Here is a 15,604-nt window from a genome sequence, read left to right as displayed (position 1 = left end):
CCAGAATGACAGCAGGGAAGAATCAGCCCAAAGCATACAAAAATCTTTCACCAGATTACATAGACCTTACAGAGGACACAGTTGTACTTTCCAAACTGCAGTTAGAAGTTACGAGCAAGCCCACTGTGGTTAAATGGTCACCACCCTTTGCTTCTACACTCTGTGAGTTTTAATGCTGGAAGCCAGCACCACTGGACCCCCTTAACCGGCACAACTCTTGAGCACGAAAAGGTTTGTACCAGGAAAGAAACTGCCCAATTCTCAGGTTTGTCCAGTGGGAGATTATATTTATTTTTGTTACATGGATGGCTTTCAAAATGTGTGCCCAGGAATGGGAACTGCTTTTCTTGTGCTGGGGCAGATGAAGACCCTGTATTACTGGAGATGCTGTGCAGCCATACAACACGTGCTGTGCAACCTGTGGTAGCAGGCAAAAACAGAGGATCTAAAACTTAACTCCTGGTGCCCTCAGTTCCACCTGGTAAATCAGTGACTACTGCAGGCACAGCACCTGTCAGCAAGGATTTAACTAGATCTACAAATGTTTTACCCATTACTACAGAGTCATTATGGTCTACCAATTGCATATTTAAGCATTGTTAAAATAGCAATAAAATATATTCACATGATCAAGCAACAGTTATTGTCCATCTGGTGGGGAGCATGTAATGCAAAGCTTCCTAAACATATAGTAAGAAAGAGGGCATTATATCTCCTGGTTTCTCATGTGAAGAAAAGTGTGAGAAACATTGCACATATAGTAAAAAGCTAAGTTGTATAAAGAGCAGTTAAATCACAGAAACACTTAAAGCTATAAAATCCAACTACATTAGGAAAAGAGTTAATTGCCTGGAGTGCTCAAATTAGAAAAAAATGAAAAATCAAACATGCCAGGCCACTACACGTCTGATGCTCCTGGGCTCAGACCAGCTCAGTTTGCGTTGGGCTCTCTCACTGTCAACTGCAGCTTAAACTTCTGAACCTTTTATGTGCCAGTGCCTCAACACAGCCACCCCCTTGTCAGATTTCTCTTCTGTGGGTGCATTCAAAAACCTTTCCTCAGTGATGCTCCCATGGGGAGGGCAAGCAGGTCATATCCTTTGAAGATTATGGCCGAGAGGAGAGGCACCTCACGGAAACATCTCCCTCTCCTCATTCACCATTCTCCAGCGCTGAGACAGGCACCAAGGGATGCACAGGTGGGATTTAGCTCTGTGAGAAAGCATTTCACTGGGCAGCAGCTGGTGAGGAGGGCAGCATGGGGCTCTGCCCTGGGTGCTGTGGTTGATAACCCACCTCTGCTCCCCAACAGTGTGAAAGTGATGGCAGGAAGAAGGGAGAGGCTGTCGCTGCGGTGAGTAGCAGCCTCATGGATGGGGAGCTTTACAGGCACTGCAACTCCTCGAGAGGTGCTCAGTGTTGTGTGGGACTAGTTAGCTGAGATAAGTGCAGTTAAACAAGCGGTGGTCTTTCTGTAGCTGTGAATTCCAACTTTTTGATGTCCAGGATAAAAGCAGGATTAACATTAGTTATTTCTTTTGGGAAATCTGTCTAGAAAAATGAAAGGGAAAGTTTCTTTCAAAGAAGATTCCTTTCAGGCTTTAGAAATTCTCTCTCTACTCTCATTGTGATACCCTTTTCTAACAGTACCAATTGCATGTTTTTTTTTTTTTTTTAAATTGTTGAGTATATCCAAAGGACAGCTTTTCCAGTGTTTGGCTACTGATAACCATACCATTACAGACAGCTGCAGGTATATACAGTATTTTACAAACATTTACGTACAGTAGATGGATTGAGCAGTACATATCCAGTAAGACTGATGCCATAAACATTTATAACTTCTCATACAAATGGACATCTAGTAAAACTGTATTTGGAATAACCAAAGTCAAGCTTATCAACCTATGTACTCCAAATAAACTATTTTTCCCATCAATAAATAAATGAAAAATTACAGTAGATGTTTCATTCACCTTCTATTTCATTCCTGCAAAGCACTTAAGCACATGCTTAACTTTAGGGACCAGTGCACATAAACAAGAGTTGGAGAGAGGTGACCATAAATACATGCTTAAATGCTTTGCTGTAGGGCACACAGACTTGCAGGGTCAAATCTATCCCATGTGTTGTTCCATTTCTGTGCACAATTTTGTCCCAGGCTATTTTAAGGGAGAATATATTTCCTTATTAGTACACTAGATACATTTAGGCAGAAATATGGTTACAATTTCATAACCTAGAAACGGAGTTGAACTTCTAGCATTTCTGTAAGATTGTAGAATAAATATCCTATAGCAGGGAGTCTAGCAAAATAGTCTATTCCTTTCCGCATAGCCTGCGGTACAGAGCACTAGCAGTTTCACAGCTGCCATTTTAGAGACAGCTTCTTCTAGCCTAATTAGCATTTATGGATCTTCAAGCAGCAATTAAAAAAAAAACCTGCCTGGGTTTTATTGGTTTATAAATAATTCTAAGGCATGCTTTATTATTGTTTGTGGGACACCAGAGTGAAAAATGTGTACAGTTCAAATGCAAATATTGATCTAATTTCTTGCATTGTAGGATAATTAAGCTACAGAGAATATTTAAATAGATAAATAGTGAATCAGAATATTCCTTTGGTGGGAGAAGACATGTTTATGCTGATGCTGTCCCCACTTCTTAAAGGCTGTGCCTAAGAATGCAGTCTGTTTTCATTTTTCAGCAATGATTGTTAAAGAAATGGTGTTTTATGGCAGGAAAGGGGCTACTGTCATGTAATGGGAACCAAGTTACTACAGGCGTAAGGGAATATTGCACACATAAAATGTAACCAAGACTGTTAGTCATATAAATTACTATAAAAATGAACTTTACTACCTTTCTCACAGTTATGATGCCAACTTGGTAATTAGGATCAGTGTTAATATCGAAGACATCCAGTCCATCTCCATCCACAAGGCTGTATTTCATCTCTGCATTAATGCCTTCATCCAGGTCTTTAGCAACCACGCGGCCCACAGTGGAGCTGACGGGAGCAGACTCCAGCACGCTCATCTGATAATGCTCTGGCACAAGCAGCAGAGAGAGACAGGGGAAAGACAAGCAAGTTGTGAAAAGGAACTGAAAGCTGCACAGCGGTTCAAAGAGTAGATCGGGGCAGGCCACGATACCGCCTAGTCTGCCAGGAATCTCTCCCACCTTTCTTGGAGCTGAAACAGCAGTGTGATATTCTTGAAAAAAGCCACAGCCAGACAGAATTGCTAGGGAACATTTTATTTAGGTGTTTGTCATATCAACAGGTTTAGTCAAAGGGTCCTTTTCAAAACAGCAGTATACCTGAAAATGGGAACTCGAGCTAAAAAAATAGGGCAATTAACACCAGTGCAGTTGCAGCCATGATACATATAGCAGGGTATGAAAAAAATATTAATAGGACAGGCATCTTTTATTAGATCAGCTTGTACAGCTGGAATAAACACAAACATTCTGAGAACCACAAATCTTTCTTCAGGTCTGTCCAAACTTCTTTTTCAGCCTTGTACAATGCTTTGAGAGCTCAGAAGCTTGCCTGCTTTTTTCCAAATTTAACAGTGACTCTATTAAAATGTACTATGTCTCCCTACAAACCTTGTCTTGAGCACATTTGGTGCATCACTAATTTGCTTAGCAGCAAGCCTGGGGAAAGAAAGAATGTCTATTTTAAAAATACGCTTTTTAAAAATATAAATGCCGTATCTAAAATACTTTCCTGCCATCATACTTTATGTCCAAACCTTCCTTGCTACACTCTGCCCAATTATTGAGTTTTACAAGGCAGAGTAATACCAAGGATAGGGTTTGATATATTCTCATTTTCCTTAATCAATACTTTGATACCAAATAGTTGCAATTCATGCCATTTTCAAAAGAGGATTGGCAATGATATGTTCAATAATTTGCTGTGAAAGGAGAAGAAAATTGGGGGTTGATGCTTCTTGCTGGTCTTAGTGGACTGTTTTGTTTTAGCAGTGCAACATGCAGAAACAGATGGAGAAGAATAGCAACAAATAGAACTGCAGGAGGTTTTGTTTCTCAGCCAGATAAGAAAAATTGGCAAAACTAAAATTGCTTGAGATTGATCTATGCTACCGAAAAATTTACTTTATTTAAAAAAAAAAAAAAACAAACAAAAAAAACAAAGTAGAAACCTTGAAAGCTTTAGTTCAAACAAATCTAAAATGTTTCTTTCCAATTTTTAAAAGTAATATAGAATTATGCAGGTAAATTTGATCTAAAGTAATTTTACAAAAGAAAGAATAAAATATTGAAAATCTTGCTTTGAGACTAATTTCTGTAAATACAAATTATTGTTTCTGATAAGAGTGGAGGTGCCTTTCTTTCCATTGCATTAACTGTTGATGGTATATATTTTAGGGTTTAACTGTATATTCCCAAGTTTTAGATGAACCTTTACTGGAGAACACTGTTCGTGACAATGTACTCTATGCTAACAGCACAGTGATCAGATGCTCCTCTGCAGTGGCCTGGCTGGAGTGGTGAATGAATTATCTTTCAACTTCCAGTACTGCCACATGTCCCTGATATGATGGACATATGGACATCTTTTTGGAGATAGGATGAGGAAAGAACCAGGGCAGAAATAGCAGCCAAAGGCGATGGTTAGTCCGTTTCTTTCTTTCTTTCTTTCTTTCTTTCTTTCTTTCTTTCTTTCTTTCTTTCTTTCTTTCTTTCTTTCTTTCTTTCTTTCTTTCTTTCTTTCTTTCTTTCTTTCTTTCTTTCTTTCTTTCTTTCTTTCTTTCTCTCTCTCTCTCTCTCTCTCTCTCTCTCTCTCTCTTTTTCTTTTTCTCTCTTTCTCTCTCTCTTTCTCTCTCTCTTTCTCTCTTTTCCTCCCTTCCTTCCTTCCTCTCTTCCTCCCTTCTTCCCTTTCTGTAAATTAATTTTCCTCCCCTTAAAAAAGTGTTGCTTTTGATGATTTTGGCCGTTGGAAACCTTTCTTGAACGACAAACTATTGAATGCTCCGTTTTGACATTTTCTGAAGGGAAGTTCCTTCTTTGATCTGAAATTCTGCTCATCTCCAGTTATCGCTATACTGAGTTGGAAAATAGCTGTAATGAGAGCAAATAGCAGTTGTGCAGCCCAGCCACCCTTTTCTGCCCATCCTGATGTAGTGGGTACTCACTCTGTGGAAATCTGGGTGGATTGTCATTGACATCAGAGAGGGTGATGTTGACTGTGGTTGTTCCAGCTAATCCTCCCAGCTGTCCACCCATATCCTTGGCCTGGATAATCACTTCATAATATTCTTTTGCTTCTCTGTCCATGTTCATCAGAGCAGTCCTAATTAAGCCTGTGAGATTGAGAGGGGAAAGGGGTTTTGGGAGCAAAAGAAATGGCCATTAAAGAGTGCACAAACAAGGCAGGGTGGTCTTGCTCCTGCATCGTAGTCCCTGCATGAAGAATGAGACCAGACTGTGCATTCAGTCTCACCTTTGCTGGCACAGTAAAGTTCACCCAAATTAAATTTAGGCTAACAGAAGGTGTGAATTTTAAAGGAGCCCAGTTAAAGTGCATCAGCTGTGGGGCAGGCTGCCTGCTCAAAATTAAAACGCTGCCTTCCAAGGGAGCTGGAAAAGTATTTCGGGAACAGAGTGCGCAGCGCTGAATTACGGCCCTGCTCAGGCTGAAAACGTCCGTGCAAAAGGTGGAAGCAATGCGATCAGTGCAAAGCTACACCACGAGGAGTTTTACAGGGCACCCCTCCACACGCAGCCCTGGAGGCAAGCCAAGGAAAGCCACGGGCTTCGCTCGCCCTCTTTGGCCAGGGGCGACGGGAGCAGAGTTTGTGGGGCGCTGGAAATGCCGCCCTGTGGGAGCAAGAGGGCAGGGGTGGCCGTCCCTTTGCTGAGGGGCGACACTTCTGCGACAGGCCGTGAGGTGGCAGCAACGCTTCTCCTATGGAGGCTGCCAGCAGCCGGCCCCAGGAACGGGACGCTGCAGCGCCCAGGGCCCATGCCAGGCCGGGCAGGGGTATAGGGGTGTCCCACCACACGGCTGTGGTACATGTGGGGGTCCCACCACACGGCTGTGGTACGTGTTGGTGTCCCACCACACAGCCATAGCAATGGTGGGTGTCCCAGCACCCGTCCCCCTCAGCCCCAGCACCCACCCCGTTCGCGCATCTCAACATGCGCCGCTTGCACATCCAGACACTGCTGGCCTGAGTGATGGGCGTTTAGTCTTTATTTTTAGCAGACAGACAATGTATGGGTTTAATAAAAAAGCAGTAAAAAGATATTGCATTGGCAATTATCGCTGTATCTAAAAGGAAAGAAATAGCGACCAGAACTGAACAATTTGCAGTGCACTATTTTATTCGTGCTACCTGGAGTCCTTAAGAGCCTCATCTTGCAAAGTTGAGCGACTCCCATGAAGTGCTGTAGCTCCTCAACTCTCATGAATGTAAATAAGATATGAAAACACATAGCACTTTGGAAAAGTATTTTCTCGATAAAGAAATACTTCGTATGGAATTTCCACTCCTGGCTTGTCCTTAATACAGCACAAGCTACAGCTAAAAAAGACATTGGTGCCTACATTTGGGGCCTCTTGTCCCTAGACGAGGGCTAGTTCAGCACACCAGCACTCAGAGCCCCATCAGAGTCCCACACTCCCTCTTCTCCCACCTCCATCCTCCTCTGACAGGGTTGGCTCTTCTGGGAAAGCTGTGCAGGTAACTGGCATTTTTTAAAGGAAAATGTAGGTTCCTACAAGGTCCCCATCACCTGGATGCTTGGCCTCCCTATGTAATGTCTGTTGGAGGGGATCATACTTCTCCAAGCAGGACACAGAGTAGTAGCCATGCAGGGAGTGTCCTATGCTTCTGCATACAACTGGTTGGCGAAGGAATAATCCCTTCCTTTGGGGAGGGCTCAGATCCTCCAAAATTAGGTGCAGGTATCATTTCTTTCAGCAGACTGAGTGGGGCTTACTTTTAAAGACTAGTAAAGAGCAGAGGTGATGTCCCTTCTTTTCTATAACAGACAAATGGTTTCTTGGGATGTGGGAGACTCAGGTGCCTTTCCCTACTACACTTGAGGGGACTTAAATCCACATTTTTTACCTTCTAGGAGAATATGATCACGGACAGGCCGTAAAAGTACTCTGGGAAAAAGTAGGAGGAGAATCTCAGCCCGTCCTTGAAGTGATTTACATATACATTAATATGACACTTGTGAGGCCAGCAGCAGCACTAAACCAGGAGCGCTATTCTTGAGCTAGTTTATGTTGGGAGGTGAATGATAAAGACCTCAAGTTCTGCTGGCAGACAAATATATTGAAATGGGTTGCCCACCACCATATGCTTTGCTCGCTAGCCGCCACTACAAAGGAATTGGTGATGATTTATGGACCAGTTCTGCTTTAGGAAAATGTGGGAGGGACAACTGCATTTTGTGGGTTAGAGAACACTGCAGGTCAGTTTGGGAAGCTCGTTTGAGTTCTGTGCCTGTGATGGGAGAACAGTTTCTGGATCACAACTGTATGCAGCCTAAATGGGTGCCTTGATGACTGCTTGTGAAGGCTGAGGCTGCCCTGAATGTATCCTGAGATGCAGGACTAAGTGACTGGGAAATTTCTAAATGGAGAAAGAGGATGTTTTCTGGGTTAAATAGCAACCAAGTACATGATTTTGTACTTAGGGACCTACCTTCTGCCTAAATTGCACTCCATTTGTTAAGTCTATACTAGATCTGAAGCTGAATGTTGCCTCTGCTTTCTTAGAAATCATTCAACACTAACAAAAAATATGCCCTTATTTGTCTGTGCTTTATAAACTGATTCCGAAATGAACATTACTGTTTTCGTATAGGGCAGACTTGCCACATACAAATTTGTCTTTGGATAATGCACCTATTCCATAAACTGCTAACTTTCAGAAGTGGATTATGTATTTTTTTTTCTTTTTTTTTTTTTTTTTTTCTTCTTCTTCTTATTTTGTACCCTACGGCTCAGCAGTGACTATCATCTCATGATTTTCTGACCTTAGCACTACAGATGCCCTTTAGAAACTGTCAAAACCTGTCAGATTCCTCTTTTGGATATAATCCTTAGCTATATACAGAAAAAGAGTGAGAAAGCAAGTAAAACAGAGAGGTTGTCTTGTAGATAAATTTAAGGTTATTAACAAGAACACCCTTAGGTAAAACTACGCTAGATAACTGCATCCTTCAACTTGTACTTTCCAGTTCTGGTTACCAAGTAGATCTGTTGAAGTCATCATTCCAGTGATAAAAGCCAACAAGGATGTTTGCAGCACTGAACACACACACACAGCTCCCTAACTGCAGAATATAGTCATTCAAATGAAAATATCAGTGCAGAGAGCACATCCTTCTTCTGGGGTTCATTACAACAGTCTTGCTCTAACCCTTTCAGAGTGCTGACCTATGTTGGCTCCATGCCATTGAAACATGTTTCTGTGGCCACAGTCATGATGCACTGCTTTTTCTTTCTGCTTGAAATGTTTTCTTTCAGTTTTTACATTGGCTCATTCCCTGGTGAAATGATATACCTGTCCGAGAGTCCACAGAGAAATATGGTTGTCCTTGGAGAATACTGTACACTACTCTCGCACTGTTCCCATAGGTTGGGTCATCAGCATCTGTTGCTGTCACCTGGATAACAGAGGTGCCTGAAAAAATAAAACAACAAAACAAAACCAAACAAAACCGAACATGAGGTAAGACCTTGTGCGATAAAGAGCTATCTTGAAAAGTACACAGTTCAAAACAAATTGAAATGTCTAACAAGCTTTCCCACACCAAATTTTTCCATTTGATGCTGGAAGTGTTTGTACTTACTGCTCATACTTGTATCTCATTAGCACTAGAGATTAATAGGCATAAATTCATCAAGCATCTTTAAGAAGATATAAAAGTGCAAGTACTCTATGTACCATAGTTGCAAAATTGCTTATCTAACAGTACTTTGTGGTGGTTTGCAGACAGTGATTAGTGATATGCTATTTGCTTCTTCCCCCCCTTTTTGGCTTTAAAATGTTATTTAAAGTCATTTCAAATAACATCAATAGGTATTCTGACATAAATCACGAATTGTCATGGATGCTGTAGGTTGACTAAGAGATGTAAATTGCCCACAAATATTGAGCACGAAGGGATGGATGTCTCTCTGAGATAATCTCTCTCCAGCATTGCAGTTTACATTGCATGAAGTAGAGATTATACCCTGCTAAAGTGCCTTGTGGACCCTGCAGAGATGCATATACTTTTCTTTCTTTCTTTTTTTTTTTCAATTGGTTTTCAAGGTCTGCTTCCTCTAAAGCTAATAATTGCTTGTAGGTGATGTAATTTATCAAGAGCAAGGAGAAGGTGAGATGTAACTGTTTGAAATATATGAGAGTTTTGACTCCTTAAAATGTCAGACAATGCCTTTATGAATGTATCTACTCTTCTACGTAATGTTTTGTGTTAGAAACAAATCTAGCGTTACTATATACACATTGGAAAAATAACCAAATTCAAACTACTTGCTAATATTAACAAACATTATTTCTGAACGGAACTTTTGAATTTGATACTTGTCTCTAGCTTTATGTCAACATCATACTGAAGAATGAGAAGTTGAAGCATATCGGTAACTTCAAAACATGTGATTTATCTCATATTATCTCTGTAATGATTTCTCTGGGACAGAAAGCAATATGCATCTCCAAAAGGAAGAAAAAATCCAGAAAAAATAGTATTTTATGTGGCTATTGGAATTGCTATATGGTAACAGTGTAGGTAGGTAGGCGGGTATTTGCCTTCTGTCAGCACTGCAATAATGGGACTGTTTTTGACGTGATCCCACTTTCTAAGAAAGTGTGGAGCAAATGGCACCAGATCTTTGGGATGCAGGCTTACTGGTTCAGAAGGAGCAAAGTTGCTAAAAATTGTTGTCATGTCTATAGAATTTCAAGGGCTCCAGGACACTATTTCGGCTCTCAGTATGACCTAACATAGGTTTCTAGAATTGTGTTATTTTCTGGCTGGTAATGGATGTCTAATGGTCATTACTATTACTACCATCTGATGGCAGGGGAAAAGTGGCACTACACATTATTGCAAGTTGTCTGAGGATGACATGTTCAAATTACACCCTTTTTCAGCTCTTCAGCTCCCCTTCATATATATATATTTTTAGAGGTGCCCAGTGGATGGTGGTGTAAAGCTTACATTCCTTCTGAGGCAGCCAGGCACCCCTGGGGAAGCTCTCCTGTCCTGCAGCTTTCACAAAGGGCAAAAGCTGAGTCCAAGGAGTCAGGGAACTGATGTTTTGCTGACCATCTCTAGGTTGGTTATAGGGGCGAAGAGACTCCACAAAATCTTGTCTTACCCACAGGTGACATTTCCGGTACAGAGGCTACATATGGTCCATCCAGGAATTTGGGCTCATTGTCGTTGATGTCTTGGATTTTGATGATGAACTCTGACTCCGGTTCCATTGGCCTGCCCGTTCTCCTGTCCAGAGCCTGTGCCCTCAGGGTGTACTGCGACCGTTCTTCCCGGTCCAGTCTCTGAATGGCATGAATGTCCCCTGTGGTATCATCGATTGTAAACACAATGCCAGCTCCCTCTCCCGAAAGGATGTATTTGATGGAACCATCTCCTCTATCCATGTCAGAGTGGAGCTGTGGAAAAGACCAGGACTCAATTAGACCATGAGCGGGGCAAGCAGCTGCTGAGAGATGCTAAGCACATGAATGTCCTGAGCATTTTGGTCTCACTGTTGGGACTCACAAGCTGGTTTTAATGAACTTGTTTTGCTGAAAGAGGAAATGCTTAGTAAAGCCTGTGTCACAGAGTTGCAATTAAAAACCCTGTTCTGTCTTCCCATTTCTGCACCCACAGCTGTGCCAGAAGAAAAGAGGGACTCCCAAACAGGAACAGGTTCAGTGTCTTTTTCAAATCTCACTAAGCACAAGAATTATCTTTTGCCCAATTGCAATGGCCATTGAGGAGGACTCAGTGCTAGGCTTGGGATAAGGAGAGGTCAGCAAAAATACAGACTGCTTGCTCACGTGACTTAAGAGAAGTTAGATATTCCACAGGTAGCATAACATTGGGCAGATGAGTTAAATCTGTTTGTGACCAAGGGTGAAGCAGTATGGAAGAGCTATTCAGCTACTGTCATGACTCAGAAATCTGAAAATTTTCATGTGAAAATTGTAGCAAGAAAAATTAAGCTGGACCATTACATCTTCAGGCAAGAATTATTGTCAAACACTATGTACGGTAAGCAACGAGGAACATTTGACTGTGGCCGTAGCAGTATATACAGATGAGAGGCATCCCAGATATTCTAGGGAATTACCAAACGGATTTATTGCATGACTGCTAATTAGTTCTGAGCAGCCACAGATTGCTGAGAATGCAATAGAACAGAGGAAAAGTAAATGCAGTGCTAATTATCATCTAAAACAGAGAAACAAATCATCCTGGGGACTACCATTCTGTTAGACACCTGGTTCCCTCTGAAATACTGGAATGACTATCAAAAGACAAACAAATCACTTAATTTCACTCACACTATGAGGCTGCTTAACCGTAATGCTCATGCTTCTGTGCTTTTGAGGAACAGAGCATAAAAACCTGACCAATGCTCAGAGAATGGTGCTGGTTCAGTCCTAATGAGCAGGACAGTAATAGAACTGAGGAGCAAGAATGAAAATGAGATTTTAAAGAATGGCTCAGGTGCGAATACTGTTCTTAAATGAGATTATCATATTGGGAAATAAATAGGAATTTAATTATTATTAATATTATTATTAACGATAAAAAAAAAAAAAACAAAACACACCACCCAATTATCAAAGTGGCCTCACTTCAGTTAAGCACATTTTAAAATGCACATGAGCTAGTTTTCTCAAGAGATGTGGTCAGAAATAAGTGTAAATAAGTGCGTGTTTAATGCTTTGGTGAATTCAAAGGACATATAGGAATAATTGTGGAGGATGGGGCCAAATACAGGTAAATATCTTTACTAGAGAGAAAAATGTTGGAATAACAAACTGGATATATGAACACAGGACTGGTGGGATTTGAAGAATGAATGCTGATGGAAAATTCATGTGGAAAAGCAGAAGTCAAACCACATGCATTTGATTAGAGGCTATTCTCTCAAGCAAGCAAGAAGAAATCTCATCTCTGAGTTGAGACATGGAAACACAGACAGAGCTATACAAAACTTTATCATTGAGGAAAAAGTTTTGTGGAGATGTGGACAAATTGTGTTATCTGACCTAAGCATTTCTAATGCAAGTGGACCAGCTCTTTAGCTGTTATAGGGCACATGATCTTATCAACTTCATTGCTCACAGACCATTTCCCCAGTGATGGGTCTGGATGGAAGATGCTCATTCTCTGGTGGTTGTTTTCCTTACTTGCCTCTCAGTGCAGTGCAATACCTACACAAAATGTGGGTCTTGAGCTGTTTTTAGGGTAGGTCTGAGGTGGGATCTATGGATTTTCTATGGCACTTGCCACCCTGGAGAGGGGCCTGTACTTAGTGGCACATTGGATCTTAAAGACTGGTGTGATGACGATTGTTAAAGGCAGGTACCCATCTGCCACAGCAGAACTCCAAAGTGGCTGTAAGAGCTAAAGGTACAGATTGTGACAAGTGTCTTGTCAGGTAATTGATACTTCATTTCATCTCTTTTCTCCTGGTCTCTGCCTGGCTACTGCATCTGAGAAACATTAGTCCTTTGGAGGAATGCTGGCAGCTCTCAGGTGATGGATCAGCTAAATGCAGGAAGAGCAAGCCCAGACAATACATGTATTGGCAAAAACAGCTAAATTTAGATGACTGCCATGTGTATTAATTCTTACATAGGCACCAGAACTGCAAACTGGCGTATCTTCAGGAAACAGCATTTTGTGATTAATTTAAAGAAAAACCTAGTGGTTGTCATTATTTACCTTAAGCACTCATAACTCAGAGATTATCATTGTTGTAGCTAGTAAACAAGATGCTTCCAGAAGGAGGACACTATTATAGCTTTTCAAATTGATTCAGCTACATCTTGGGCATTTATTTTAGTGCATCAGTGCGTCAGTGAGAGAGTGCAGCTGCTCAGACAGATACAGATGTTAGACCTGAATGGGGAATTATAACTGGGCCTGATGGAAGAAAATGTGTTTTGGAACATCAGCGAGTCTTCATTAAATTGGAAAAAGGAAAGAAAAAGTAAAAGGCAAAGGCAGAGAAAAGACGCAGGAAAAAAATGAGAAGAGGAAGAGGAAAAGAAAAAAGAGAAAAAGAAGAAGAAGAAGAGGAAAAAGAAGAAAAAGAAAAAAGAAGAAGAAGAAGAAGAAGAAGAAGAAGAAGAAGAAGAAGAAGAAGAAGAAGAAGAAGAAGAAGAAGAAAAAGAAAAAGAAAAAGAAAAAGAAAAAGAAAAAGAAAAAGAAGAAGAAGAAGACGAGAAAGAGAAAGAGAAAGAAAGAAAGAGAAAGAGAAAGAGAAAGAGAAAGAGAAAGAGAAAGAGAGAAGAAGAAGAAGAAGAAGAAGAAGAAGAAGAAGAAGAAGAGGAAGAAGAAGAAGAAGAAGAAGAAGAGGAAGAAGAAGGAAGAAGAGGAAGAAGAAGAAGGGAAGGGAAGGGAAGGGAAGGGAAGGGAAGGGAAGGGAAGGGAAGGGAAGGGAAGGGAAGGGAAGGGAAGGGAAGGGAAGGGAAGGGAAAAAAGAAAACATTTTAAAATAGCAGACGGTGTCCTGGAAAGTTCAAAAGACTTAGAAGAAGATACTGAATAAAATAATGGGTTAAATTACACCTCTGTCCAAAGCCCTATTTGGAATGAATGCCTTTGTGTAGGGAGCAAACCAGGAATGACCATGGCACACTAATAAGAACTTGGGAGTACAAGTTCTCTGTCTAACTGTGATTTGTTAAAAGCATTGGGTCTCAACCAAGTCAAGGCAATAAGAAATGTTAGCAATAGTTCTGCAACTTCTCATATAGCCTGCTCTTTCTAGACAAAACAACAACAACAACAACAAAAAAAAAAAAAAGAGGATAAGAGTTAATAATTACAGACTATAATAAGTCAGAAAGAATTTGGTGTCCAAAGGGACTGATGCTCTCACACCATTGCAATGACAAGCCCAATATCAGAACAGTACAGTTTTGAAGTGTATGTAGAAGTCACTGTACTGGAAAGGTGATCCAGTATTAAGCTGGCTCTGTTTTATGGGTGGTACAATAAATTGTGCTGCCATGTGGCTGACACAAAAGTAGGAGGAATTCATTTGTACTTTCTCCTCCATATTAAAGAATGAACTATGGGAGGGATGAAAGAGATAAACCCTGAGAAATTGTTACCTGCATCAACCCAAGCTGCTGCTTTTGATAAGGATAGTACAAAGATTAAGGAGGCTGTATCTGCACCTAAACGACATGTTTTTCTGGCAAAGAGCATGTGCAAGAAAGTGGTGTTTCCAGGGGCATCTCAGGGAAGGAATCATGCAGATCCTCTAAACACGCTGTGATTCTGTCCTTGACGTGCTCTCCCATCTCTGCCTCCAGGGACGTAGCACCTGCAGGGGATTTTTGTGAGGATGCATGAGAGTATTTGGTTGATCTGGAGTGATAGTCTGTAGACAGGATGCATTTTATTCACTCATTCAGCTGCTGCGGTTCAAATGCCTTGTTCCTTTGAAAGAGGGCTAGAGAGTCTCTGACACTGTGAAGTGGTGAAATCTGTCACCAATTCAATTACTGAAGCAGTTTGGGATGCTGGACAAATGTGGAAAATGCCTGTTGCAGCACATGTGGGGGCTTTGGTTTCCCTAGTTCATCCTATTAGCCAATAATGGCCACCTATAAGAAAGCTGAAGTCTTGTATTTATCTGCTGTGGGGAAACCTCTGAAGCTAAGATACTTTACGTTAGAATAATGAGCACTGGAGAAAAGCAAAAATTGTACTGACTTCACCTCAGGAAGTTTCCTTCCATTTCTCTGCCCAATAGATATTTTACACCATGCCTCATAGGTACGTAGGAAAGAACATTTGTTACAGCAGACTTGAAAATTGTATTAGGCAAGCCTGGACCCAGGGTTCAAGTCAAAGTTATTTTTGGTTTGCTCCAGTATTGCGTGGCTAGCCAGAAACAGCCATACAAGAGCATCAGAGGAGCTACTCTCTTACGGGAAGCCTTCAGAGTATGAAATAAATATAACTGGATCAATGCTATATGCTGTTTCCTTCTGACGTGGGTTAGAGAAAGCAGACAGACAACAGCAAGGCCCAGCTAGCAGGACATTGCAGGGTGCTGTGGGTGGTTCGGGTTAGGGGAGGCTCTGCCTGTCCAGCAGGAGACACAGGGTGGTTTCAAGGGCTGGTGCTCGCACTGAGGCTGTGGGCCTGAGGTCCTTCTGCATAGCTCCACGCGAGCTATTTCTGTGCCTGCCTGGGGTGACTTGGGCTGAAAAATTTCTGTCCTGCCAGAACAATTAATTCATCCCACAGCCTATTCCCTGCTGACCCCTTGTAGTAGCTACAGCTACTACAAGCATGCAGCTACAAGATGGCTTGTAGAAGCTGCAGCTTCTTCCAAGGCCTGCAC

At 41.4% G+C, this 15,604-nt stretch overlaps 1 protein-coding gene across 1 annotated transcript in view; it reads right to left on the bottom strand.

Annotated features, from left to right (window-relative positions):
• Positions 1 to 15,604, bottom strand: part of CDH20 (cadherin 20) — a gene marked incomplete at both ends in the record, with an annotated part of 35,037 nt that overhangs the window by 17,141 nt on the left and 2,292 nt on the right. Inside the window, 4 exons of the mRNA XM_082752661.1 lie at positions 2,863 to 3,050; positions 5,166 to 5,333; positions 8,556 to 8,675; positions 10,379 to 10,673. Coding sequence (XP_082608787.1) covers positions 2,863 to 3,050; positions 5,166 to 5,333; positions 8,556 to 8,675; positions 10,379 to 10,673 — 771 coding nt within the window. The remainder of the gene's footprint in view (positions 1 to 2,862; positions 3,051 to 5,165; positions 5,334 to 8,555; positions 8,676 to 10,378; positions 10,674 to 15,604) is intronic.

The sequence above is a fragment of the Aythya marila genome (assembly GCF_965140915.1).
Source record: "Aythya marila genome assembly, chromosome: 2".
Classification (NCBI taxonomy): domain Eukaryota; kingdom Metazoa; phylum Chordata; class Aves; order Anseriformes; family Anatidae; genus Aythya; species Aythya marila.
This window is presented reverse-complemented; position numbering and strand designations above follow the sequence as displayed.